The sequence below is a fragment of the Alnus glutinosa genome, chromosome 1 (assembly GCF_958979055.1).
Source record: "Alnus glutinosa chromosome 1, dhAlnGlut1.1, whole genome shotgun sequence".
In the NCBI taxonomy this organism is placed as follows: domain Eukaryota; kingdom Viridiplantae; phylum Streptophyta; class Magnoliopsida; order Fagales; family Betulaceae; genus Alnus; species Alnus glutinosa.
Genome location: NC_084886.1, coordinates 4,438,036 through 4,466,035, shown reverse-complemented (window position 1 = coordinate 4,466,035; position 28,000 = coordinate 4,438,036). Strand labels below are relative to the sequence as shown.

Here is a 28,000-nt window from a genome sequence, read left to right as displayed (position 1 = left end):
TCTTTATAATCTAATTCGGGGACACCCGTCAGTCACTCTCAGACACTCTCTCTACTGCACAGCTTTTCCAAGTGGGCCTTCCTTACCATCTACTTTCCATAATTCCATGGCTGATCTGCTCGATGCCCTTGGCTTTTGGGTTTAGTGTATGGTTCTCTCTGAAGCCCTGAATAAGACATTTGAAGGTATTTTCAGAGCAAATCGTAACGCATTGGTTGTAATGTCGTAGTTTATTCAGTGTGCCCACTTTGTTTTGTTGAACCTCCATAACTATGCCAACCAATCTTAATTCCTCATTGAAGATTTGGTAAATACTACCCCATCTTTTCTCTTTTTACCAATTAATCATACTTTCTTTCTCAAAAAGTTTTTAACTTTTTATCAAACTGGAAACAGTACAGTTAATCATCTTTGGAAACAGGATATGGGTTGTCTCTCTCTTTTAGTGTAATTGTTTTCTTCTTGTTGATTGGATTTACCATTTAGGACCTTCCAGAAGACGTACGTGAAACAGACAAATTTGTCATTACCGGACAAAGTTGAAATTGGTAATTGAATCATTGGGGGATAAAGGAAAAAGAGTAGAACCCAACACATGGGCATGTGATCCTTTCCTTGCTACATATTTTCCTGAGCTTTTCCTTGCACTGCTTACATTTTTTTAGTGTTTTCTTTTGTCTCCATATTGAATGAGCTTATTCTTGGTCTTTTATTGAGATCCAGTGCATTGATGGTATGTTCATGCTCGTTACAGGCCACGGTATACACAGTTCGTGTCTTTGTGTGGTAGCTCTTTGGTAATTCAAACCTGAGTTTTGACACTCAGATGGGTGAACCTGTAGTAGATGTATCCAGAGATGGAGATAAGGTACACCTAAATTGTCCTTTAGTCCTTTAAAAGTGACCCATTTGTTTAAGTTATGATTTTTTTTCCATGTTTATTTATTTGTTTTAAGGCTTATTGATTGATTATCCACCTACAAATTCCTAATTTTCTTTACTGTTTGTGTTATTGCGAGCTGTCGTGCTGTTTCTTGCTTGAAAATTTGATTGGGTTTTGGTTTTTCAGTTAATATATGAACAGATGGGAGAGAAAGCTTCCTCGAAACCTGACTTGGAAGTGTCGGTTTCATTCGGTAGGTTTGAGAATGATTCACTGTCTTGGGAGAAATGGTCAGCTTTCTCGCCCAATAAGTACTTGGAAGAAGTCGAGAAGTTTGCAACACCCGGATCAGTAGCTGAGAAGAAGGCCTACTTCGAAGCTCATTACAAGAAGATTGCTGCTCGCAGAGCTGAGCTAATGGATGAAGCAAATCAAATGGACAATGATCCGTTGAGGTCAGAAAATCAAAATGTTGGAGATCTGACCGGTAATGTTAGTAGTGCCGGTTCTGAATTTGATCCCTCTAATAGCCACAGTCCCACAGAAGAAGTTGTTAAGCAAGAAACCAAGTTGATCAGTGAGGTGATTAGCACCCATGTGGCTGATCTGAAGGAGGATGCTGCAATCAGTACAGAAAGTCAAAGGTCATTATCTGAGGGAGTGGAAGAAGAAATGGGTAGCACGGTAGATAGCCCCGAGTCAAGCAAACCAGAAAAGGCCGTTTTGGTAAAAGAAGAAGAAGAAAAAGAAACTGCTTTGGTTGAATCTCAAGACACGAAGGAAATTTCGCACAATTGGGATAATGCGATAGGAAATGCTCCAAAAGTTAAAGAGGAAAAAGCGAAGTTGGACCATCCAAAGGAATCTAAGAAGGTCAAGTGATTAATTTCTTTAACTGATTGATCTTTATTGTCGAACTTAAATTTATGCAGAAAAACTTTGTTTGGTTGTATCTGGTGGCTCATATTTTTTCGTAGTTTTGCCTGGACAGGTTCCTCCAGTGAGTAAGGAGAGAAACGTGACAAGGGTAAAGAAGAAACCAGTATCACCTGTAACTAAGGCATCACACCTTTCCACCCCTAAAGTGTCAAAGCCTACACCAACTTCCACTGCATTATCTGCATCACGATCTTCAACAAAGAAGGGAACTGATTCATCCTTACCAAGGAGAAAAAATTCTTCTATTGGTGAAAGCAAGAAAGTTGCTCCCAAGTCTCTGTACATGTCCCTTAGCTTGGATCCTACAAATTCTGATCCAACTTCGCTTACCACCACTCGAAAATCCTTCATTATGGAGAAAATGGGGGACAAGGACATTGTCAAACGAGCATTTAAGACATTCGAAAAAAGTTTCAACCAGCTGAAATCTTCTGGTGAAGAGAGATCTTCAGTACCAAAACAGGTTTATCACATTATCTTTTCCTAAAAGAAGAGACCTTTTTACTTACCGTTAAGGTAGTGATTGGCTTATCTAACATCGATTTTCATTTTGTGGAACATTTTGTTTTCCAAATTTTTGGACTAGGTGCCTGCAAAGGGGACGGGGCCAAAGGTTCCCACTTCTATGACTTCACGAAAAGAGAATGGAGGGTAAAGTTTTGGCTTCACACTTTTCCTATGATGAATGTATTTACCATTGTATACTGTTGTCGTGTATTTTGTGTTGTAGATTTCTGCTTAAATGTTGTGATGCTTGCATTTTAACACTGTTTGGTTTTGTGTTTGCTATCGCTGATTCATAGTTAATTAGTGTTTGCTTTGAAATTTGTTCTTTTATCTAATCTAAACAAAACAGAACAAGGAGGGTAGTGCAAGTGGAAAAGGGGAAATCCGAATAGTTTCTCATATTTTACATGTGATTATTAATGTCCAATCTTAACTGTAGGTGCCACCAGTACCTCACAAATGCAAGGAGATTTAATTCTATCATTTTTTGTTTATATCAGTCATCTCAATGCCCTCATTAAAATTATGCTCATTATATGGAATTATGTTTCTTGCATGTCCAACATGTATCTACATAAAGTGGCTTGTCTTGATATCAACGCACATAAGTTTCCTTTAAATTGTTGGGCCTAAATGAACTAAGCATAATTTTGGATAATAATTCATCAGTTTGTCCAATCCATTCCAATTCAATGAAGAAAAGATTCTGAAAGAATGCTTTTGAATGCCTCTAACCTTATGCAATGCAAAATCACCCTAATATCGTCCACTGATATGTTTAGCATTAATGAAATTATTAGGGATGGGTTCATTTTTGAAATCTTTGATTTTTTTTTTTTTTTTTTATTTCTATAAAATGATCAATATTTAATTATTATCCTGGAATAGGTCACTAAAAGCAGGTAGTGTGGATAAAAGAAGTGCTAAGGCGGTCCCTTCTTCTTATGGCTTGAAAAGCGATGAAAGGACAAAGAAAACAAAGGAGGTACCCACAATGAACACCCCCCCCCCCCCCCCCCCCCCCCCCCCCCCCCCCCTAAAAAAAAAAAAAAAAAAAAAACTAATGCTCACATACATAATTTTTTAATATCTTAAAGATACAATATTGTCCTCTATTGACCTCAAATGTGATCATCTCTATTTAACAATTTGATTTTAGTTTTCAAAGAAATTGGAGGAAAAACCAAATGCTAAAGAGGCAGTGAGCACTGGTCTTCAATCAAAATCAAAGGTACACTTTACAATGAGTTCTCTTTGGAAAAGGCATATCATTCCCTTTATGTCATCATCTGTTGTATGGCTGCACAGTCTCCTAATGAATAATATAATTTCAAAAATGTCCCCAAACATTCACTTTCTGTGAGCAATTGTTACCATCATTGATTAATCAGAAGAATAACTTTATTCAGTCTACATAAATTGCATGTCTCAACATCCTATGATTGACACAGGAACAAAAAGAGGGAGAGATCAGAAAGTTAAGGCAGAGCCTTAATTTCAAAGCCACACCCGTGCCAGGCTTTTATCGGGGACTAAAAATGTCAAAAAGCACTTCAGATAAGGTATATCATATCTCTCTGTCTTTCCTTACTTAAATGTGATCTGCCTTTCCTTTTTCCTTTTCTTTGGCTAGTTTTCCTTTTTTTCTCCATATTTTAGTTTTATTGTTTTTACTTGATTTTTTTGGGTGATTTAATAGAAAAATTAAGTATTTAATTAAGTCAACTAGCACTAGTGTTCCACAAGTTACCACCAGTGGTGCTAGATGAAGTGGTGAGGGTGCTGTCTTGCCTTGCTGTTTAAAGTATTGTGTCAAGTTGGCTTCACATTTAGTTGGCCACAATAATCATGATGGTTTCTCACTGTTGACCATTTGGTACAACTTTTGTGTTATTTCCTCCAAAAGTAAGATGCATTTGGTACCAACAGTTCTAGAATTGTAGGCATGGGAGTTATATGAGTTCATCATAATATTTCGATCCTTTGGAAACATCACCCATCAGGCCTTGTTAGAAGTGTTCCTTGATTCTGAACAGCAGCAATTTCGTAGAACCATAGAAGAATGGCTTCTATGTAAACTTCTATGTAAACTTTTGTTTTTAGCTATATGTTTAATATTCAAGGTAAGTGCCATTCTTTTTTCTTTTTCTTTTTCTTTTTCTGCGCTAAGATAATTTAATTAGTGATAATGTGAGACAAGAAAATGCCGCATGTTTTATTGTCCCCCTTCTGGGAGAAGCCAAAATGAGTGTTTTAGAAACTAGAAGAAATATTTTATTAGCCCGAATGTGTAGTACCCATGATTGTGTGGATTTGATTCTAAAGGCATTTTGACGCTGAATATAACTAGAATGGTTCTAACAGCATAGGTTAGTAATTTGAAAATGTGGATTGAAGTTGTAAGGTAAGTCGGGAAGAGAGAGAAACAAATCTAATGGTTGATTTACAAAAAAAATTGTACGTAAATATGCAACAGATGGAAAAAAAAAAAAAAAAAAAAAAATCATTTCTCTATGCTGAAATATTATTCTCAATCGAAGTACTGAACTAATCCCATAAGATGGGCTTAGATAGCCGAGGGAAACCGAATTTTGCCAAAAACTGCAAAACTCTAATTATTGTATAAAATCAAACTGTGAATCAAAATAAAGATTGTGCCAAAAATCTGGCGGAATCCGGTAATAAAATCCCTATTGAAACGAGAAAAGAAATATTTTCTAAAATGGAAAAAAAATAACTTAAAACAATGGATTTGATCCTAAAAACGACGTGCGCACCGAAAATAACTTTCTGGATTGGGGTCTTATGCGTGATTTTGATACTTGTAGACAAAATTATTCCCAATTTATTGCACATTGAGCGATATTGCCCCAATTACGCTTGATTTTGCCGATTCTTGCCATTTTTGTGCTGATCTTCTCTGTCATGATATTCCAGCGCCACTAATTTAGTATCTGACAACTTCGCAACTACCAATTCTCATGCATCGCATTTTGAATAGTCATTTTGAGGTATCGCTTGGTTAGCGCGTGTTCCGGTCATGACAAAATAGTATCAGGGCCAACCTGATAATGTCATGTGGCTTGGCCATACTCCAGCACAACTTGGGTTCTCATAACAAAGATGTATGTTTTGCATGGGAGTTATTTGTTGTTTTCCAAATTATATGGATGTGCATTATGAAGGTGTTATGTGAGCATGTGTTGAATTCCATATCAGGCGTATACTTGGTTGATCTAGTTGTTCTAGACTATATAAACGATTATAAAGAATTTTATCAATTGTGTGTCTTTTTAGGGTATCGCACAAATTTGACTAATGTGTCCATGGATCTTGACAAAAACATTGGGTTTTTAGCCCATTTGGCCTTTTGTTATTCCTTTAGGAAATACACAACTGATTAGAAATCATTTTAGCAATACTCAGAAGCCATTCTTCCATGAAGTTCATTGTAGTTAATGTTATCTTTTTTACCGAATGAACACCCAAACCTACCAAGTCAGATTTTAGTTTCCTGTCATTTAGACCATTAAGTGAAGAGTTTTCTGTATGTTCAGTTACTTGGGATCAAGACTAAAAATATGGAGAGCATGATACATCATTTAGAACATCAGCTTTGAGGGGGATTTGTTTTTATTTTTTATTTTTTGTTGGGGGGGGGGATAGAATTTTATATGTGATATGAGAACTTCTCTCTGTTAAACGAGTTATTGCAACATATGTCAAGTTATTATTGTTCTTAACCTTTTCTCCCATTAATCATGTTACTCGGTCAAATTATGCAGGAAGTTTCCAAAAATGAGGTTCATCAGTGAGCAATGTTCTTTGGCTAGGGACTCATACATCACGTTCTAAGAAATACATCTGCTTCAAAAGCTAAATACTTAGGTAGAGACAGAAGATATATTTGAAGGAATTGCTTCTCAGTGTGGACTCGTGCCATAATATATGACTTAGCCAACAAGCAATTAGTCACTGAGGAGCTGCAGACAGTATTTCTGAATGGGTAGAAGAGACAACCCATATCATCTGGCTAGGTAGGGCAAAAAGAAGAGGTTGGGACAGCTGCTATCTTCCATTGACAACTTATTACTCCTCTCTCGCAAACCAAATATAGATAAAGCAAAAGAAGAAAATGCTGTGTATAAAGTGTCAAACTGTTAGAAATGCATTAATTCTTGTAGTTGGTTGCCATTCTATTGTTCTGGCACTCTTCATTCAGTTATTGTGTTGAAAGTATATGATGTTTGATCCTTATTATATGGACTACATGAACCGTTGAAGTTTGATTAAGATTATATATTGCTCATGTAGCACATGGTGGAATGACCGAACTTTCTGTTGGAACTGCTTGGGTTTTCATTTAAGTGGGAATCAAAGGCATACTCAATTTATTGTAATCCCCATCGACTCAGAAATCTCTGCAAAGAACAGGGTTTTACATGTTTTTTGGCAATTAGTCCAGAATATTAAGTAAGAATATAAAGAATTAACTCAGAAAGATGGTGGATGCCATCATGGCGGGCTGTCAGTGCAAAATGCGACAGAGGCTTAAGGCACAGGAACTTCCCAGTACATCTCTGTTCAGAAGTTGAGTCTTTGGGCTTGGGGGGTAATAGAATGGTAAAAGGCCTTCAGATTATCCAGGCTCAAGAAGGACCATATGGCAATATCAATCGACTGTACTTGTTTTCTACGTTTATTTGTCTTGGATTCACTGTTTCCCTGATCTTGATTCTTGATCACATTTTCTTAATGTTTTGAGTTCATTAGACAAACCTCTGGCCTTCTAATGACTAAGGGATTTAGACAAGAACTAGCTGCATTAAAAAATACTCAAGCTATTCAATTCACAATTCATGCGTTTTGCATTTAATATATACAGTGAACAAAATCCTTCCGCTACTCCTATACAGAACAAATCCTGTTGTGATAAGGGTCTAATTCAAAAATCATCTAATTCACTAGAACTACTCCTTGACTTATCTGACATGAAGTTTTCCGGCAAGTTTGGGAATCTGACAGGGCTCCTTGGCGGCGGTGACTTTGGTGATGATGATCCCAAAGTTGCTGTCACTGTCTTCCTCTTCTGGAGGCTTCGCACAATTTCAATGCAGACCTGATCAACCATACTTAGAAAATCTTTAACTATAACGAATAGTTGAAGTGGGGGTGCTCCTTTGTCCTTTGAAGCTCCTGTTTGATAATATTCTGTTGTTTTCTTTACAAGCTCCATTACCCTTGTTTGGTCTTCTCTCAATGCCTTTAGCTCTTCTTCAGCTGCTCCAAGAAACCCGTTCATCTCTCTCGAAAACCCTCCTCCTCTGTCATTGGCACATTGGGAAACAAGTTCTCGAATTTCTGCTGCACGGGCTGTGAGAGCTGAGCTCGTGCTAGCAAAGGTGTCATAATCTATGGTGGCTGCTTTCTTTACATGAGAGAACTCAGCACTGAGGCCTCCTACCATTGGCAATCCTAGCAATTTATATTCCTTCTCTCTTTCCTCATTTGTTGTTGAACTCTGAGGATAAGAACTGCCGTTACTGCTGCGGCTGCTGCTACGGATCAAGCTACGATTCCGGCTCAAAACACACCGTTTTCCCTCTGACCGGACTACTTCTTCCACGACAAAATGGAGTAAAGTAGTCCTTCCATCGGTGCTTTTAACATCAGAGAGCTTTCGAAGGGCATTAAGGTCGAAGGCTTGGGCATTCCCTCGGGTAGTTCCTGCATTCATGCGATTGCCAGCCTTGAGGGTTGCTTCTAAAAGCTTCATAAAGAGCCCTCGTGTTTTAAGCTCATTGCAACCCAATTCAAGTGTTTGTATTGACTCCTTGAGGTACAGAATCTCCAAATCGTAATTCAATCTGAAAAGCATGGCATTAAGACGAGTAAAAGCTGATGGAACAGCTTTCAGGAGGTGGTAGAGGAAGGATTCAGCATCAGTCAGTCTTGTGAGGTCTCCCTCATATTCTAAAACTTGGGACAGTTCTTCCTTGGTTGGGGCAATTCTTGCCAGCTTTTCAAGTGTATCGGTGTCAAGGCCGTGGCCGTCAATGAGCGTCTCAACGATTCCTTTCCGAGAGATGGCCAGAGATTTCAGAACAATTGCAATATTCTGTGACCTTCGAGGATCGAGGATAAATATTTGTGCTGGCGGATTAGAGTTGTGACTGCTTCGATCCACCGAGTTATTGTTTTTTTCAGGCGATTTTCTGTTGGTGGCAACATAGCCAAAGAGGTGTTCCATAAGATCTCCATCAAACCTGAAAGTACCGAATTGAAATTTTTGAGAATCAGCAAGAACCAAACCATAGGTGATTTCGATTACATATTACATAAGACTTTTATCTGAATTCAAATATGCAAATTATTGTTACCTGAAAGAACCGCCATCAATTTTGTCCCACACCATGGAATGATCTGTGTCAGTGTTCACCTTGTCCCAATGCAATGGTTTCATTTTTACCTGACCATTGTCGGTTCCAGATGAAGACTCTCCTGGCTTGTTGTTCCCTAGCACGCCTTTTGGCCGCGCCGGGGCCGGCTTTAATGACGTGTTCAAACCACCTGTCTTAGGCGGCGGAGGTGGTGGCGTGGGAGTTTTCTTCCCAGGGATTGGTGGAGGGGGAGGCGGTGCAGGCCTTTTTGCCGTAGAAACAGCCAAGAACTGCCGTGGGGGTGGTGGTGGGGGTGGCGTTGGTGGTGGGGAAGGAGGAGGGGGAGGAGTTGATGGGATAATTAATGGCTCTGGCTTCTCAACATCCTTGATGAGAATGGCAGGACTAATTCGATTCGCATCATCCACTTCTGGCATAACTTTAACATGAGAAGTTGAAGACTTCCCTCGGAGCAGAGGAACTTCTTGTATAGGCGAAGACTTCTTTCGCCGATCTTCCTGTTCTTGTTCTTCTTTTTTCTGTTTCTGAAATACCTCTTTACGGAAACTACTCTTCCTGGAGTTTTTCCCTTCAAGTTTCCTCCAATAAAGCACATCCAAACCATTTTCATCAACAATGAACCCCTTGAGATCCCCATCAACCCGTGCAAACTCATTGCGTGGCACTGGAGGCCGACCTTCATCACTAGAATCAGTACTGCCTTGCGTTCTTCTCCGTCTTGCAGCGACGCCCCTTCGAACGAAAAAGAAGAGCAACCCGGAAACAAACAAAGTGCCTGCCGCCGTAGCAGCCACAGCCATGGCAATCTTCCCGGTCGTTGAAGAATTTGTTGGTGCCGGTTGCGATGAACTCGGCTGTAGAGATGGCGGTTGCGGTGGCTTCGCTGGAGGATGGGAGAGAGAATCCGGCGTCGGTGGAGGAGATGGAGCTTGATCAGATGGATAGAAAGTCTCGATGTTTTGGGGAGAACCGTATTGGCAATGAGAGAGAGGAACAGCAGAAATGAGTATCGCAAGGAATAGGAGCAGAGGAAGCCGTGGCTGAAACATCACAGCCATGTTGTTTCTGAATGTTTTGCAAAAGATTCATGAAACTGAATTCGTTCTATTTTTCTGTATTTTATGCATTGGAGGTTTATATATCTGTTGTCGTAGGCATTTGGTATGGTTGCTGACAATTTCCGAGAAAGGGTAGTTTGTTGCGATCCCATATATTTTTTCCCGGGTTTTTCCATGGTCAATAACCAAAATACCCTTGTGTTTTAATTATTCTAATATCCAGATTTTACTATCTTCAACCGCTATTCATTAATAAATTGTATCTTTCCCATATGTTTATAATTTAATAAATAACGTGATATTTATGTATATTATTACATGAAATAAAATAAAATATGAACTGTAAAATGTATTTTTTTCTATTTTACTTTTTTTTTTTTTTTTAATTATTATATATATATTGTCTCATAATAAATATAGTTTAAATTATATTTTACAAATGTAATAAATAACGTGGCAAAATATAAACAAACGGTTAAATAGAATAAAATAAAATCTAAAAACAGGTTGGCGGTGGAAGGAGTGGTTGACTCTTTCAAAAACTTGCGGCCAAAAGTCAGAAGGAAGACTTCATCATTTTATTTTTTATTTTTTGTTGTCTATGTAATGATTGATTGTGTTTGAAAATTTCTTCTTGAGAGAAAGAAATGGTTGTTAAAAAATTTAAAATGATGTAAAAGTGGACCTCTTCTGGGCTCTCAATAAATAGTTGCTCACCAAATTGTTTCTGGACAAGTTGGGCTCATTCTGCAAGTGACGCCATTTACTTTTTCTTTGTTGGGTTCCAGCGCCGAGTCATGAAGTGGTTGAGAAGAAGCTTCACATATATATATATATATATATATATTTTTAAAGCTTTCTTCTGATCCGGTCACGGTGTGCCTTTGCAACTTAGATAACTTCGTAAATAAAATAAAAGCTAGACTTATCTTATAATCACGATTTATTCAGTGTTAATTTAAGGTATATATCTTTTATAATTAAGCTGTCTTCGGATCAGGTCATTTAGATAACTTGGTCAAAACAAAATGTCAAAATGGACTGGACTTGGTAAGTAATCTATCCACAAGGGTTCAGATTTGACAATTACGAGGATACATTTGGAACAAATTGGATAAGAAATCTTATGAAAAGTACGTTATAATTAAACTAAATAAACGTCTTTTTCTCTATAGCATGTGGAGAACAAGGGAAAGAGACAAATGTATCTCTATCGTTTGACGACGGGTTTTTTAATGGGCTCACTCTATTCATATGTACGGTGAAAGTGCATGAATTTCTCAAGTGCTTACAAAATGGAGTCCAGACTCCAGCCTATTATGAACCAATAATAAAATGACTATATCAATCCACCCAAAAGAAAATAAACACAACAATCTCCTGTTTTCATTTAAACACAGAACAAAAGGCAAATAGGCATTCCAAGACACAACCTGATCCAAATGTGTTTGCAAGTAGCAAGTCAAGAATATACCGATACGGTGCTACTTGCAATCACATGATTCATGAAAATAGAATGCAAGTGTGTAACACACACAAATAGTACAAATAATGATCACTACATATATGAGTAATTTTACAAGTTACTTTTATGTCTTTCTTATATTCTTTCAAGAATGATGTAATGTTTAAAATTTTTATTTTATTAAAATTTGATAGTGATTAATTACAAGCTCAATAGTAATTTTAAAAGTCACACAAGAATGACAAAATAGTGACTCTTAGCATTACTCCTACATATATATATATTCAAAGCCCACAAAAACTAACACACAATGTCTCGTATCACACAGCACCAATAATGCCATTATTAACATAAATGGAAGCAAAACAATGGCATGAATCTAGGATAAGCTTATACAGGTCTAAAAGAATAATGAGTGCCAAAAGAAATTTTCATATATAGTTTGAGAGGGCAGTGCATAGGCTTTTTAGGGTTCGTTTTTGAATTACGATTTCATAGATAAAAAGTGCGATTTTCAATCAAATCATAAAAAATGATTCGTTTGAAAATTGAGTTTTTAAAGATTACGATTTAAAAACGTAAAAAATATGTTTTTTCAAGGCTTTTTTGAAAACGCATAATTTTAAAGGTTAGAACTGCGATTTTACCAAAGGCTTAACTGCGTTTTTAAAAATTACTTTACAAATTCATATATTTTAAAACACACTTCGTAAAATTGCAAACTCAAACAACCCCTTGATCGTAAGATCTTTATTTGGTAAATATGCAAATTATTGTCAATGTAAGGGCCTCATCGCGCACAGTTGAAGTTATTTTGTTTTCTCTTCTTTTCTTCTTTTTTTTTTTTTTTTTCTAAGTTTACGCATAACTCCATCAACATGTCAATTTTTTTTCTCCTTTTTTTTTTTTTTTTTTTTTTTGGGGGGGGGGGGGTTCTTGAATGGGTGTCTATATTGATAAGAAAACCAGCGTGTAGTGCAGAAGACGCTGATACCTCAACCCTCAAGAGTCAAGACCCAACACCAGTGGCTTTCAGATAACTAAAGACGCGTCAGATAATTGATGAATAGCGACATATTAGCGCCTGACACTCTGCACGTTTGCAAATATCCCGCTCTTTTCCCATTTGTTGTGGAAAGAGATCTACCACCCCCCCTCTTTCTTCTTCTGTGTAACTGATTTACTTAAAAATAATAATAATAATAATAATAATGATAAATACATAAATAATAAAACAGCTGCCATCTCAACACGCTCAACAAATTGACCTTCAGCGAATAACGAGTCTCTTTGCCAATTTACTTCTTTTTTCTCTTAAAAACAAAAAAGTCAAACTCATATTTCACATTATTGTCGCATTCCCATATCCCCCCCACCACCTTCAATTCGCATTGTCAGTGGGAAATACCCACCCATCTCTCCCGTGGTAGTTGCTTAGTTTGGTTTGTTTATGTATTTCATGTACTTTAAAAAAAATAAAAAAGAACCCATCATGGATGACATGCTAAACACTAATCTATTTAGCCCCATTCACCAACTACGCGCGTAGTGGCTCCACGTCTTGCCGCTGCGTCCACTACCACCGCTAGATAGTCCGTTGGTAGTGGCGGCAATGGGCATCGCTCATTCACGTCATTAATTGAACAATTAACTTTATGTAACGCCTCTAAATTTTAATTAACTTATTAATTAAATCAATCCTCCTTCCAAAACTTATTTATCAAGTAAATAAGTACCAATGAATTTTTGTATAACATCCCATAATTAATTAGTGAAAATAACCAACATGAAAAGTTACTAGTAAACATTCCCAAATCATGTTTTTGGTTATTCCACGGGCAGAGTTCTTCATCCTTTGGGCCCCTGTAATCTGTAGAGTTCTTCATCCTATTACTGTTCACTGTATAAGAAAAAATGTTGTTCCATCGAAGGCATATGGTTTGCCACGTAATCAAAGATTGAGAATATGTAGAAAAGATTAAGTATATGTAAATTGTAATGGCCATTGTGGCATCCTCACCGTTGTTTCCAATTTTAGGGTCATAGTGGCCTTATAAATCCATATACTATAAGTTAAATATATTAGGCCCAGCCCATTCACTTTCTAGAATAACGAAAGACTAATCAAAGGCAGCCCAAAGATAGCCACTAGAAAGCCCACCTGTCTTTTCACTTTCCGCACTCCATTTATAGGGCCAGCCCATATCCACAACAAAGCCAACTATCTCTCTCGCTATCTTATTGCTACTGGGGTTGTGCACGGGACGGAGCAAGGCAGATTTCAACCCTTTTTGCCCGCGTCCTGCAAACTTGCGGTTTTAGAAACTCACACTCGTGGCCCGTTGAAAATCAGTTGTATCCGTGCGGGATAGGGTGGTGTGGGGAGGGGTGGTGCGGGGCGAGGCGGAGTGGAGCGGTTTTTCTTATCTTCTCTAAAAGCTCGATGAATCAAACTCTAAGATTCAAAGCAATCCCCCAAAATCCCAATCAAAACCCACAACAAAACCAATAAAATCGAAGTTAAATAAAGAACCACCAAAAAACCTGCAAAATCAAACCCTAAGATTTAACCAATAAAACCTGCAAACCCAAACAACAAACCACTAGAAAATCACCAGTGAAGATTGAAGAGTCGAAAAATTACAAAAATGAAGAAAGAGGGGACTCATGAGGGAGGGATAATTTGCAGGGAGGAGGTGACTGATTTAGGGTTTTGGTGAAGGTCAAAGAAGATGAAAGGCAAAAATTGGTGCAGTGTGAAAGAGAAAAGAAAAATGAAGAGAAGGGGAGGCTGTGCAGCAGTATGGCAAAATCTCTAGAAAAAAATAAATGAAAAGAAGGGGGGGCGGGGGGGCGTGCTAGGGTTAAGTGGTAGGGTTTTTTTTTTTTTTTTTTTTTTAATTTATTTATGCGGTGCGAGGCGGGTCTCGGGATTTTTCAAAACCCCAACCCGCAAACCGCACCACACCGCACAGGTTTACTATATTAGGACCGAAAACCGTCAAAAAATTACAGGTTTCGTCTGCTTGCAGGGCAGGGGGCTTCGGATCAGGTCGGCTTATGTGAGTTGTGCACACCCCTAATTGCTACATGCTACTCAACTAGCAACCCAATGAACCCATACCCAGGTGCTAGAGGATAAGCATAGCCTATAATTAGAGTGTCCGAATTTTGATTTTGATTTTGATTTTCTAATTTTTAATTGATTTTATTTCAATTTCAGTTTATATCACAATCGGACCAATTATATAGTTTTTGCCATTTACACACCCTCGAATCTTTTTCGTAAAGAGGCACTTTTGGACTTTGGTCACTTATGTACCGATGAAAACAAACCAAATATATTTATTTATTTTTGAAAAAAAATATAAAAAAGCCCTGAATTAACAACTAATTTTACAATAACTCTTGAATTTTCAAGTGTACTAATGTGACATATATCAAATTATTAAAGTGTGCCAAAAATGCCACTTTTGTTGTAATATTCCTATCATACCCTTATTCTCTTAAAAATTTTAAAAAGAAAACAACTAAACTAAATTTTTTTTTTAAAAAAAAAAAATGGTAAATGCAAAATCAATCCATGTGGTTGACTTAAATTACAAATTGCTCATTGCGGAATAAAAAATAATTCAAAAGTTTTTCAGGTGGGCAAAAAATAACAAATTAGTCATTGTAGTTAAATTCCGCCAAAATACTTCACAAATTTTGTTAATGTCAACATCAACACCAACCACCTTTGGGGGTGGTGACTGAGCCACAAAAATTAATTTCTTAATTTCTTTAACTTTTTAGTTTTATATCAATATTGTTTAAAATATATTTATTGTTTTTTATAAATTTTTAAGAGAACAAGGGTATTATAAGAATATTTTGACAAAAGTTGCATTTTTGACACATTTTGGTAGTTTAATGAGTCACATTAGTATACTTTAAAATTCAATGGGCTATTCTAAAATCGACTGTTTGTTAATTCATGAGGCTTTTTAATATTTTTCTCTTTATTTTTTATAATTTATATTAACACTCACATAAATCCTGAACATTTGAATTGCTTCATACCCAAATACTAAGATAGTTAGAACACCAAAGATTAGGTTAGTTTGAAAATTCAAATCTTAACTAACCAGACAGGAATGACAGCTTGAATAAACTTCGATTCGTTCAAAAAGATAAATGACTTGAATTTAAACAAGTTAACCAGCGAGAATAAGCTCAATCCAGCTCATGTTATAAATAAAATTAAGTAAACCAAACCTAGCATGGGGTTTAGTTCAAAATGGGTCCGTTTGATTGAGTAATGTATCTCTACGGTGTATTTTTTTATTCTTTTAAATGGTTTTCCTTTCGGCAAGTTCTCCCATCATCGTAGTTTAGGCAAGGTGACCCTCTTTATCCTTTTCTCGTATTGCTTAGATCAAAAGTGCTCTCTAGACTTGTCATCAAAGAGGAGATTGCAGGCAAGCTTCACGGTATAAAAATCTTGAGAAATAGTCCCCCAATATCTCATTTCCTCTTTGTAGATGACTTAATGATTTTCTCTATAGGGTGATTCTTGTACAACCCCTTTTACACAACTTTCACACAATCAAGATACATTAGTGAGATCCATGCATTTAGGTCCCGCCATGCATAAGTCTCACCCATATGTCTTGATTGTATAAAAGTTGTACAAAAAGCTTGTGAAAGAATCATTTTTCTTTCTCTAGGGGCAATATATCTAAGGCTAATTGTATTATGGATTGTCTTTCTAAGTTCTCAGCAGGGTTTGGTCAGCAAGTTAATCTTGCTAAGTCTTCTCTATTTCTTAGTAAGAACTGCAATCCCTCTGCCTCGGCTGCCATTCAATCCATCCTTCACCTTCGTGTAATTCCTTCCAATGCCAAGCACCTTGGATTGACTCTCTTTTTCCATAGAAATAAGAGTCTTGCCTTTGAAGACCATAAGACCAAAATAGGCTCTCGGGTTGGAAGGCCAAGCTTCTTTCACAAGCAGCTCTCACTACTCTTATCTATGTTTTTATTTCTCTTTCCCAAGGCTTTGTGTCGTGACATTGATTCTTCCCTCAGGAAATTATGGTGGGGGTTCCTTCAAGACAAGCGCAAAATGCCTCTTACTACTTGGTTGGAATCGAATATGCTCTCCTATAGCTGCTGGTGGTCTTGGGCTGAGGAATATGGAATGCAAAATCGCTCTCTGATGGCTAAGATTGGTTGAAATTGTTGACTAACCAATACCTTTTTGTGGGTGCACTCCCTATCTGCCAAATACCTCCAAACCATAACTTTTTTGTCTTCCCATGTTCCCCCCTCTGCATCTTGGCTGTGGAAAGGAGTCCTCAACTGTAGAGATGTTGTGCAGAAAGGTGCTTATTGATCGGTGTCTACTGGACTTGAACTGAATATATGGGATTCTCCTTGGATCCCCATTCTGGATGGTTTTAAGCCTACACCCAACCTTTCACTGTCTTCTATTCATCCTCTCAATATCTCCGATCTCATTTCTTCTTCATCTAGAGATTGGAATCAACCCCTGGCCTTATTCAACTCATTTTTTATCCTCATAGCCACCCAAATCAAAGCCATACACCTTTCCGGTATCCCCTCCTTGGACCGCTGGATTTGGACCCCTGTTCCCAATGGAATTTTTTCTGTCAAGTCTGCCCATGAGTTGGCCTCTGCCCCAACCTCTCTGAATAATTTCCCCCTTATTCCAACTGATTGGAGGCTTCTTTGGTCCCTGCAAATCCAATATAGGCTGAAGCTCTAACTCTGGAGGATTTCGTGGAGCATCTTGCCGGTACGTACCAATTGTTAGTGTACACACATCATCCAAGCTTCACATGGAAAGTCTTCCCCATGCAGCACCTCCCAATAAGGCAAGTCCTACCTGTGCAGCCTCCCAAGAGCCCGCGCATCATTCCATCACAGCATCAATGTCAACCTTGCATCACGCTCATCACAGCTGTCTACACCATACAAGAAAGGAAAGCATCACAGCAGCACAAGGAAAGTAGTGCTGCTGTGATCCCAAATCTGCGTGCAACATAAATAGAGAATACTCAATCCCTGTAATCAAGCAATTCCCTGTAATCATGCAATCCCATTTCTATATAGGCAACTCTGTATAAATACCTATGTACCATCACTAACATAAGTGTGCAATAACATACAATTTCCTTCAAAACACAAACTCGTTCATGGTATCAGAGCCTTCATAGGCCAACGCCTTTACTATCTCAATTATTCTACTTCTCAATTTCTCCAAATGGCTTCCTCATCTGTAACCCCTGCTGCTACCCCTGCTTTCACTCTCCCAAACCTCACTCACTTCTCATCTATCAAACTTGAGGGTCCGAATTATCTCCCCTGGACTACTCAGCTTGCACCTATTCTGAAAACACATGATCTCATAGGCATTGTGGATGGTTTTGAACCCTGCCCACCCAAATTCCTGCCCGGTGAAGATGGCAAGGAAATGCTGAATGCAGCCTATTCTGTTTGGCAAAAGAAGGATCAGTATGTTCTGAGTTGGATCAATGTCCATCTCAGTGAATCTGTCCTCTCCACTATTTATGGACTCCAAACTTCTCAACAGGTTTGGACCTCCTTGGCAACAAAATTTGCTTCCTCTACCCGATCCCATGTCTCCCATTTGAAACGGCAACTTCAGACACTCAAGCAAGGCTCCAAAACTTGTTCTGAGTACTTGAAGACTGCTCAATCTTGGTCCAATCAACTTGCTGCCATTGGCAAACCCCTTGATGATGAGGATCTCATCTCCTACATCATCAGTGGCCTTAATCCCTCTTTCAACGCCTTTGTCACAGTCTTCTCCATGACCTCCAAAGACAAGGCACCTTCCTTTACTGAATTTCAAGATGAATTGCTCTCCCATGAGATGCTGCTTAATCAACAACAAGAAGTCTCCTCGGATAGCAGCACCTTTGCTCTTGTTATGCAGAAGCAAAATCGGCCTTTCAAATCAGGTCCTCCACACTACAGGAAAGCAAAGAACATACCCTTCAACAGATTTTCACCAAGGCCGGGACCTCCCAAGCCCTTCAACAATTTTGGTGGACACCAAGCTCCTCCACTGCTGCCGACCCCTCCTCCACCTGGCTCCTCTTTCAACAACACCAATCGACCCCCTTGCCAGATTTGTGGCAAAACCAGCCACCAAGCTTTAGATTGCTTCCACCGGATGGATTACTCCTTCCAAGGAAGACACCCTCCATCTCAGTTGACAGCAATGGTGGCACACATCAACTCTGAACTTGAAAATCAGCAATGGCTTGCCGACAGTGGGGCCAATGCCCACATTACAAATGAGTTGGAAAACCTCTCCCTTCAGCAACCATTCAAAGGCAATGACTCGGTGGCTGTTGGCAATGGAGCTGGCCTGCAAATTGAGAATACTGGTTCCACTTTTCTTAACTCTCAAAACTATCATTTTCACCTTAAAAATGTCCTGCATTGTCCCCATGCTGCCACTAAACTCTTGTCAATCCAAAAATTCTGTCAGGATAATCATTGTTATTTTATTCTCACTTCATCTCATTACTTTGTGAAGGACATTTGGACGCATGCAACACTGCTGGAAGGAAGGAGTGAACATGGCTTATACCCTTTAAGGTTTCGAGGCTCTTCTCCCACAAGCACCAATAAGACTTTTTCAACCTTCACAGCCCTACTTGGCTTCAGAACCACACCTGATGTATGGCACTCTAGGCTAGGCCATTCTTCTTTTTCTACTGTCAATCATGTAATAAAGGCACATCATTTGCCTCTTTCATCAAATAAAATCAATAAGATTTCCTTTTGTGATTTCTGTCAACTTGGCAAAAGTAAACAACTCTCTTTCTCTCCTTCTTCTCGAATGAGCACTAAACCCCTGGAACTCATACACACTGACATTTGGACCTCCCCTACTCCTTCCATGAGTGGCTGCAAATACTATATAATCTTCATCGATGACTTCTCTCGGTTTTCTTGGCTTTACCCACTCCACTATAAATCTGATGCCTATGACACCTTTATCAAGTTTAAGCTTCTAACAGAAAATCAATTCTCCTCTCCCATTAAACAACTACAAACTGATGGTGGTGGGGAGTTCAACTCCACCCGATTTCAAACCTTTCTCACACAAAATGGCATTCTTCATCGAAAAACCTGTCCCCATACCTCCCAGCAGAATGGAATAGCTGAAAGAAAACTAAGGCATGTTCTTGAAACTGGTCTTACCTTGCTAGCACACTCGGGTCTCTCTAATAAGTTCTGGGTTGATGCCTTTCTCACCTCCATCTATGTCATAAATCGGTTGCCCACACCTGTCCTCAACAACTCCTCACCCTTTGAACAACTCTATCACAGAAATCCAGACTACTCCCTCCTCAAAGTCTTTGGCTGCAAGTGCTTCCCTTTGCTTCGTCCTTACACTTCTCACAAACTAGATTTCCGGTCCAAACCCTGCATCTTCCTTGGCTACTCCTACAAAGGATACCGCTGCTTCGATCTTCTTACTCAAAAAGTTTACCTTTCAAGGCATGTGGTCTTTGATGAAGCCTCATTTCCAGCAAAGGGGACAGCCATGTCACATCTTTCTGCCACAGGTACTGCTGCTCCTGATGTTCCATCTCTGCAGTCTGTAAGTTTCTCTCCTCCTGATTTCTCTTCCCCTATCAATTTACCCACTGTTCCACATACCTCTCATTCTGCAACTCCTGCAGTAACACCAACATCACCTTCTCTTCCCATTGTCAACCCTGCTGTCCCACCTCCCTTACCACTACCATCCTCACCATCCCTACCCTCCCCTGCTCCTATCACTGAGTCACCTAGCAGCCCTATCCCTTATCCTCCTATAGCACCTCTATCCCATACCCCTCCTTCTTCAATCAACTCTGCCCCTGCCTCTCCTGCTCTCTCCCTCTCCAACCCCTTACCCGAATTTTCCCCTTCCCCTTTAAACAACACACTTGAAGACTCATCCTCACCTTCTACCTCTCCTTTACCTCTCCCTACCCTTCCCACCCATCATATGCTCACTCGGTCACAAACAGGGTCTACTAAACCCAAAACCTATCCTAATTACAAAATGTTTTACACCTCCAAACATTTTCCAGCTTCTTTGCCTACAGCTTCCACTGAGACTGAGCCTTCCTGCTACTCTAAGGCTGTCTCTGATGCTCGATGGAGGGCTGCTATGTCCCAGGAATTTGATGCCTTAACTGCCAATGGTACCTGGACATTGTGTCCAAGACCTCTTCATCAGAAAGTTATTAGAAACAAGTGGGTCTACCGCATTAAGCACAAACCGGATGGCAGTATAGAGAGGTTCAAGGCTCGGTTAGTAGCCAAGGGGTTTGAGCAGCAACACGGTGTTGATTATACTGAAACTTTCAGTCCAGTCATTAAAGCCTCTACTATCCGAATTGTTCTAGCACTGGCAGTTCACTTTGATTGGACCATTCGGCAATTGGATGTCTCCAATGCCTTCTTACATGGTTCTCTAATGGAGGAGGTGTACATGGAGCAACCTCAGGGATTCATTGACCCCATCCAACCAGACCATGTCTGCCGCTTTCACAAGTCCATCTATGGACTCAAACAAGCTCCCCGGGCTTGGTTCACTTGTCTCTCATCCACCCTGCTGGAACTTGGTTTTGTGGCCTCCTTGGTCGACTCCTCTCTTTTCATTTTCATCTTGCATGATGTTAAAATCTATCTCTTAATCTATGTGGATGACATTATTGTCACAGGAACTCACAAGGAAGCTATTACCTCACTGATTTCTGCATTGCAGCTCAAATTTCCAGTAAAAGATCTTGGCCCTCTCAGCTTCTTCCTTGGTATTGAAGCACACCGGTCTCAAGATGCCTTGCACCTCAGTCAGACTAAGTACATCACTGACCTGCTGCACCGCACCCGCATGCTTGGTGCTAAACCAGCGACATCTCCTTGTTCCTCCGGTTCCAAACTGTCAAAGTTTGATGGCACTCAGCTCCCAGACCCCACTGAATACCGGCAGGTGGTTGGTGCTCTCCTGTACTGCACCCTCTCACGTCCTGAGCTTGCTTTTTCTGTCAATCAGTTGTGCCAACACATGCACAACCCTTCTTCCACTCACTGGTCTGCTGCCAAGAGGGTCCTCCGGTATCTCAAGAACTCTATTGACCATGGCTTACTCTTCACCAAAGGTCCTCTTCAACTACAAGCCTTCTGCGACTCGGACTGGGCTGGTAGTCCGGACGATCGCCGCTCCACTTCTGGATTTGGGGTGTTCCTTGGTCCTTGTCTCGTCTCTTGGAGTGCCAAGAAACAGGCCGTGGTCTCTCGCTCCAGCACTGAAGCTGAATACAGAGCTTTAGCACTTACCACTGCTGAGCTCTTTTGGTTGCGGATGCTCTTCAAGGAGCTTGGCATTTGCTTGCCTCAAGCTCCCATATTATGGTGTGACAATGTCAGTGCACTCGCCCTTGCTTCTAATCCGGTTTATCACGCCCGCACCAAACACATCGAGGTGGACTATCACTTTATCAGAGAGAAGGTAGTTAATGGCGACATTCTTCTCAAATTCATATCCACTCTTGATCAGACTGCTGACATCTTCACCAAAGGATTGTCCTCCGCTCGGTTTGCTGCACTCAAGTCCAAGCTTATGGTCACTGCCCTTCCCATTCGCTTGCGGGGGGATGTTAGTGTACACACATCATCCAAGCTTCACATGGAAAGTCTTCCCCATGCAGCACCTCCCAACAAGGCAAGTCCTACCTATGCAGCCTCCCAAGAGCCCGCGCATCATTCCATCATAGCATCAATGTCAACCTTGCATCACGCTCATCCCAGCTGTCTACACCATACAAGAAAGGAAAGCATCACAGCAGCACAAGGAAAGTAGTGCTGCTGTGATCCCAAATCTGCGTGCAACATAAATAGAGAATACTCAATCCCTGTAATCAAGCAATTCCCTGTAATCATGCAATCCCATTTCTGTATAGGCAACTCTGTATAAATACCTATGTACCATCACTAACATAAGTGTGCAATAACATACAATTTCCTTCAAAACACAAACTCGTTCACCAATATCTCCGAATTTCTTCCCAATGCTAGTGAAGAAATGCTTAGCTGCCCTTTTTGCTCCCCCCCAATAAACTCTTCAGCATATTTTCTTCGGTTGTCCTTTTGCTAGAAGATCGTGGCATAATTCCTCTTGGCCTTTGAACACTTCAGCTCTCAGTTTACAGCCCACTGCCAACTGGACTAAAGCTTTACTACACCCGTGTGCTTCCTTCCGTATTTCCCCAAAGAAGCTCACATTTTTCAACTTTCAGTGTTAGTTTTACTGTATCATATTTGGCTCTCTAGGAATAAAGTGATTCATGAAGTTATTATGCCTTCTCTAATGTCAAAATTCATTTACTTTACCTCTCAATATGGTCGGTGTTGGGGTAATTATAATCCCCAAAGCCTAAGTAAGCTCGCGATCAAATTTTGGGCCCTGTTAGTTCGACTGACCCAAGAAGGCCCGATCGGTCATAAGGATCTCGAAAGATTATTAAAGAATCTTGTATACATGCTTGTCCACCAATTTCAGGGGTGTACTCTAGCTCGGAAAGGTCTGTGCCCGGGGATATGAGAAGAACATGCACAGTGTCCATATCCAGTCGGTCTCGGGAATGAATTTTTTGGGATATTCAATTATCCTGAAGAGGTCGTGGATTCCGAAAGACTCAGGATCTGAAGAGCGCTATCTCCTTTAAGAGATAGTGTTCCCGAAAAATTCGAAATCCCGGAAGATCAATACCCACTGAGATCATGAGTCACTATCTCCATGAAGAGATCATGGATCCCGAGGGATCCGGAATCCTCTGAACAGTACAATCGCACCTATGTGCCTATAAATAGATTGCGACTCCAAGTATTACAAAACTCTGAATTATCTTATTTATACTCAATACTTCCTAAAAATGTCAATTGACTTAAGCATTGAAATGAGACTCCATTAATATATCTGACAAGTCTTTATTATTTTACAAATTCCTAAAAAATTTCAATTACAAGTTAACACGTCACCAAATCAAAAACTATATTACCAATCAACTTTGAAGAATTATAGATGCTGGGGAATTATTATTCCCCACTCGGGTTATGCGCTCGGGAAGGTACGTTTGGTCGGGATTATGCGGTCTGTCGGTAATGACCACTCGGATTATATGCTTGGTCGGGAATAACCAAAGTCTCGGGATTATATGGTTGTTCGGGAATCACCAGGATCCTTAGCATTCATTAGGATCTTAGTACTTGTCAAATCAGGTCAGAAATCAGCATGTAGCACATGCCTAATATCTTCACACCTTACTGATCACTGTTCACACTGTACAATAACAAGACTTTTGCTATGCATCAACAGTAAAATGAAGTCTATATATATACCTATCATCTAAGAGGTATGGATCTATCTAATATATGAGCATCCCTCTCCCTCTCCCTCTCCCTCTCTCTCTCTCTCAACTGACTTGAGCATCGGAAGAGGTTCCGCCGGCCAACTCTCGACGGGTCTTTGCTTGCTTTGTTGCAAGTTACAGGCGGAGAGAAGAGAAGAATCAAAAGCTGTCACATCATCAAGTAAAAAATAGCATCAACAATAGATGTACCAATTTTTGTGCACATCAAAATTAAGTTGCTAAAGGAGCAAAACGGTAATGGTTGGGAGAAGCATTTTTTCGAAAATTCATCTGCAAAGTGTACTTCTCCGTAGCACTGCTCATGAGCAGTATCTCGCACTGTGTTCCGATCCGAGCATTAAATACTCCTCCATCCTATTACAACCCTACTTCTAGGTACCTAAACCTGCTACAAAAAGAGGCGCCTCCGTCTCCGTCGGGTCGAATGATTTATCTGGAAAAGGTAGCTAAGCCCCCAGGCTCCCCCCCAGGCTGTAGGGTGGGATTGGTTTTTGCCCTTTAGCCAGCAGGGCATATGCAAGCACGCCACTCCCAAAGAGACAACTAGACAAACCCTACAGTACATCCCAGCCCCACTTCCAGTCCATGCGAAAGGGAACATTTCAAACTATCTTCATTTCACATCCATTCCAATATTCTTTCTAGCAGACAAGATCTTGCAAATCCATTAGCCAATCCCTGACAAATCAATTCAATTCAATCCCAATATACAACATTCTGCACAGCCTAATTCCAACCCAATTTTATTTTTTTCTTTTTCTTTTTCTATGCACAAATCAATCGCGTGGCACCTCTCAAGCCACCATTTTAAAATTGGCTTCAGGAAAATATTGTTCACACGATTTCCCATTTCCTCTAAAAGATACATTAGCTAGCGACCAAATTTAAATCAAAGGGCTGAGATTCATCTTTAGTATAGTCACGGAATCGGTTTAGTGACTCGAGCTCACCCCCTCACGCCAACAAGCAGAATAAATAACGGAAAAAACAAAAATGCAACAAAAACCGTTACACGTAACGGACAATTGCAGTTTTTACCAAAAGAAAGAAAGTGAAACAAAAGAAAAAAGAAAAAGAAAAAAGGTAATTGCAGAGATTGCAGGATTTCCAACTGTAGACTTGAGAGAGGTGTGAACGATCTTAATCAATCAAATCGGTGGTGGTCATTTTAAGCCGCCTGATTGGAGAATCTAAAGGTGTGGGAATAGACGGTGGCGATGACGACGATGGAGGCGAACGTGATGGCGATTCTGATGAAGAAGATGATGGTGATGATGAATTTGACGGTTCTGATGAACTCAGATCGCAACAATCTTGGAGCTTTCTCTTGTTGATCCCTCCTCTATTCTCACTTCCAACTCCATCCTCTCTCATCATGTAATCCTTCAACCGCTTCACGTCCGATAACTTCACCGGCTTCACTATGAAATCTTCTGCCCCTTCCTCCAAACATCTATATCATAAAAAAATTTTAAATTTAAAAAAAAATTAACAATTCTCTAACTAATAAATATCCTTCACTTTTTTCTTCTTTTTTATTTTTTATTTTTTATTTCAAGTACCTGTCAATACGCGCTAAGACGTTCTCAGAGGACATAATCACCACCGGAATCTCTCTGAATGTAGAGGATTCCTGTTCCAACAACAGGATCGAATTACATTTAACAAGAATTGGTTAAATTTCTGCGGAGAAAGTGAATTATGTGAAACATTTCTAACCTTGATTTTCTTGAGTAATTCGTATCCAGTCATTCCAGGCATACAGTAGTCTGTGATGATCAGATCCACCTTCAAGCCCTAAAGGTGACACAGAGCTAAGAATCAGAACCTGAAATACACAGCAACAAAATCCTATACTGGAAATAAATATTTGGCAACCTAGTTTGTTTGAATTAATCTCATTCTGTTCAAACTCACATCAAAACCAACGGAGGCGCTCTTCTCCTCGTCCAGCCCCAGGAATTGCAGGGCTCTCCTTCCACTATCCACAGCCGTCACTGCACACTCCGACCGTTTTTCCATTCAAAATTCCATGAAACAAACATAACCTATAAGAAAAAGTAAAATTTCTGATCAACAGGCAAACCTTTGAAAGAAGAAATTTTAAGCAACCGCTCAATGACCTTCCGATCAACGAGACTGTCATCAACGGCCAGAACGTGAGCTTCATCGGAATCAGACGACGAAACATCAAAACCGTCAATCATCCGCCGTGAAACGAGAAAGTTACCGTCCATATCCGAGTCAGTAAATATTCACCGAACGTACTCCTTTTTCTTTCTAAATTTTTTTATTTTCTTCAAGAGGAGGAAAAAGAAACAAAACAAAGGTTCCCCTCTGCCTCTGTGGCTAATCTTCTCTTATAAGCTGCAAATGTAAATGGTCTACCTGTCTCGGTCTCTCTCTCTCACACACACACCCTCTCTCTATTAGTCCCTTTCTGAAATCCGATCATTCTCTCTCTAAGAAATCTCAAATCTGCTTTTTTTAATTGAAGCCATTACGCTGAGATTCGATATCCACTTTGGTGCGATCTCCAAATCACGGCCCCCATATCTCGCGACTGTCCTGATCGTATCGCGAACAGACCCTGACCGATATTTTACGCGAGATTTTGGTCAATCTTAGGGACGTGTGCCACAGTGGTTGGTTGAGTGTGGGGGAGTTGACCGCAGGTCAACAGAGGACCGCGCCGTCAAATCCGTAGGTGGGAAAAAAAAGAAATGAGACAGAGCGACAAGAGGGGCTCGGGAACCGGCGGCATGAAAAAGAGGGAAGATTTTTACCGCCTTTTGCCGGTGGATATTTACTACGCGGTTCGTACAGTCTGACAGGTGAGTTCCCAACGTCCCAAGTCTTTCTTATCCTTCTTTTCCTTTTCCTTTTCCTTGCAATAAAGGCCGATACCACAGGCAAGTATCTTTGCCTATCTTGTGAGCCTGGCTTACCCCCGCCGACTCATACACACTTATACACGTGCTACCTCGTGCTCCGTATTTCCCTTGTGATCTTCATCAAATATTAAAGGATTGTGAGGTCCGTAATCCGTATATATGGTTCAATTATTTTCAATCATTATTAAGGGAAATTTCGTGAGTTCTATGAATTTTCAAACCAAATTATAGAAAGAAAAAAAAATTGTTGATTTAGAATAATAAATGTTTCTTAAACAATGCTCCAACAATACTAGTTGACGTAATTCTAGCTCTTACTGATCCCTTAAATATTTCAGCCACCGGTAGATAAATGTTGCTGTGAGAGTTTAGCTTGTTATACGAGATTATTTGCATTGAGCCACCTTTTTTGTGATCTGCATTTATGAATTTTAAATGGAAATTCAATTTTTTCTAGTTTTATTTTTACAAGTGTTACAAGAATATCAATTTTATTATTAATTCAACTCTAGAGTTCCCTTTTAGAAAGTGAAATAATACAATTACAGCACGACCCATTTACGGTACATTTGTCAACATGTTTTCGAAATTAAATGCTAGTAATAAATTTATTAAAAAAAAAAAAATCTCCCTAGCTATCATTTAGGCTTGATTTTTATAGATCTATATCCTCTAAAATTTTTATGGTACTACTCTATAAGATGTAATTCCTGCAATATTTTAATCAATGTTAAATTTTAAATATAATATATGCTGAGTTGATAAGATTTAAATCGTTTAATTTAAAAATAATAATTATGACTTAAAAAAATCCACAAAATAGGAGAGATCCTAACCCGATTCTTACTGCCAATAAAAGATATTTTAATTCCTTACGTTAATAAACTATGCATTTAAACATGTACCCTCACTTGATTTTAAGGTGAGCCACTTGCCAAAAAAAATACAAATCAATTTACTCTTCCATTTGATCGCACACTTTCCACCTAATGATGTGAACACCAACCATATCATTAAAAACCTTAATGATAAAGGGCGTGAAGTAATAAAATTTCCAACCCAAACCCTAGCAAAATCTCATAATACTCCTGAAATAATTTCAAATAATTTTAATTTTTTTAAATGATTAATACAAGAATTAGTTTGAGGTATATTACTATCATATCAATATTCTAAAATAATTATAAAATAAAATTATGGCATTTAGTATTTTTTTTTTTTTCTTTATATTCTTATGTGTGATAAACCATTAAATTTTTTGTGTTAACTCAAGACAGTGGGAGATTTGGCCGAGGTCCAGCCACCTACTTAAATGCGTAAGATCTCTCATATATATTGTTTAAATTGCTAGTATATGCATAAAATTATTAAATCAACCTACTCA

General features: G+C 39.3%; 3 protein-coding genes across 7 annotated transcripts; 1 reads left to right on the top strand and 2 right to left on the bottom strand.

The window, feature by feature from the left end:
- Positions 1 to 40: 40 nt before the first annotated feature.
- On the top strand, positions 41 to 6,676 carry LOC133867329 (protein WVD2-like 7). Of its 4 annotated transcripts, none has more exons than XM_062304068.1 (9): positions 41 to 185; positions 755 to 868; positions 1,070 to 1,756; positions 1,875 to 2,285; positions 2,409 to 2,473; positions 3,218 to 3,314; positions 3,489 to 3,560; positions 3,781 to 3,891; positions 6,115 to 6,676. In XM_062304068.1, exons 2-9 carry the CDS (start codon positions 827 to 829, stop codon positions 6,142 to 6,144), a joined length of 1,515 nt encoding a protein of 504 aa, XP_062160052.1. In that variant the 5' UTR covers positions 41 to 185; positions 755 to 826; the 3' UTR covers positions 6,145 to 6,676. The 4 variants fall into 4 exon arrangements, with proteins under 4 accessions (XP_062160052.1, XP_062160068.1, XP_062160059.1 ...); XM_062304084.1 differs by lacking the exon at positions 41 to 185 and adding an exon at positions 286 to 307; XM_062304075.1 differs by lacking the exon at positions 41 to 185 and adding an exon at positions 415 to 548.
- Positions 6,677 to 7,154: 478 nt separating this feature from the next.
- LOC133867318 (formin-like protein 8) lies at positions 7,155 to 9,879 on the bottom strand. The gene is made up of 2 exons (XM_062304048.1): positions 8,710 to 9,879; positions 7,155 to 8,595 (listed from the first exon to the last, which is right to left on the bottom strand). Exons 1-2 carry the CDS (start codon positions 9,786 to 9,788, stop codon positions 7,275 to 7,277), a joined length of 2,400 nt encoding a protein of 799 aa, XP_062160032.1. The 5' UTR covers positions 9,789 to 9,879; the 3' UTR covers positions 7,155 to 7,274.
- Positions 9,880 to 24,594: 14,715 nt separating this feature from the next.
- On the bottom strand, positions 24,595 to 26,176 carry LOC133867303 (two-component response regulator ARR5-like). 2 transcript variants are annotated; one of them, XM_062304038.1, is made up of 5 exons: positions 25,846 to 26,176; positions 25,640 to 25,770; positions 25,442 to 25,519; positions 25,285 to 25,355; positions 24,595 to 25,175 (listed from the first exon to the last, which is right to left on the bottom strand). In XM_062304038.1, exons 2-5 carry the CDS (start codon positions 25,742 to 25,744, stop codon positions 24,863 to 24,865), a joined length of 567 nt encoding a protein of 188 aa, XP_062160022.1. In that variant the 5' UTR covers positions 25,745 to 25,770; positions 25,846 to 26,176; the 3' UTR covers positions 24,595 to 24,862. The 2 variants fall into 2 exon arrangements, with proteins under 2 accessions (XP_062160022.1, XP_062160016.1); XM_062304032.1 differs by having other exon boundaries at positions 25,640 to 25,719; positions 25,809 to 26,174.
- Positions 26,177 to 28,000: the final 1,824 nt, after the last annotated feature.

Excerpts from the sequence above, each read along its gene's own strand:
- LOC133867329 (XM_062304068.1), top strand. The coding sequence starts at position 827 with ATGGGTGAACCTGTAGTAGATGTATCCAGAGATGGAGATAAG. Across the intron at positions 3,561-3,780 it reads GTCTTCAATCAAAATCAAAG|GAACAAAAAGAGGGAGAGAT; the intron begins GTACACTTTACA and ends TGATTGACACAG. Across the intron at positions 3,892-6,114 it reads CAAAAAGCACTTCAGATAAG|GAAGTTTCCAAAAATGAGGT; the intron begins GTATATCATATC and ends CAAATTATGCAG.
- LOC133867318 (XM_062304048.1), bottom strand. The coding sequence starts at position 9,788 with ATGGCTGTGATGTTTCAGCCACGGCTTCCTCTGCTCCTATTCCTTGCG. Across the intron at positions 8,596-8,709 it reads ATTGATGGCGGTTCTTTCAG|GTTTGATGGAGATCTTATGG; the intron begins GTAACAATAATT and ends CGGTACTTTCAG.
- LOC133867303 (XM_062304032.1), bottom strand. The coding sequence starts at position 25,959 with ATGGACGGTAACTTTCTCGTTTCACGGCGGATGATTGACGGTTTTGAT. Across the intron at positions 25,720-25,808 it reads TAAAATTTCTTCTTTCAAAG|TGACGGCTGTGGATAGTGGA; the intron begins GTTTGCCTGTTG and ends CGGAGTGTGCAG. Across the intron at positions 25,176-25,284 it reads GTCTTAGCGCGTATTGACAG|ATGTTTGGAGGAAGGGGCAG; the intron begins GTACTTGAAATA and ends TTTATGATATAG.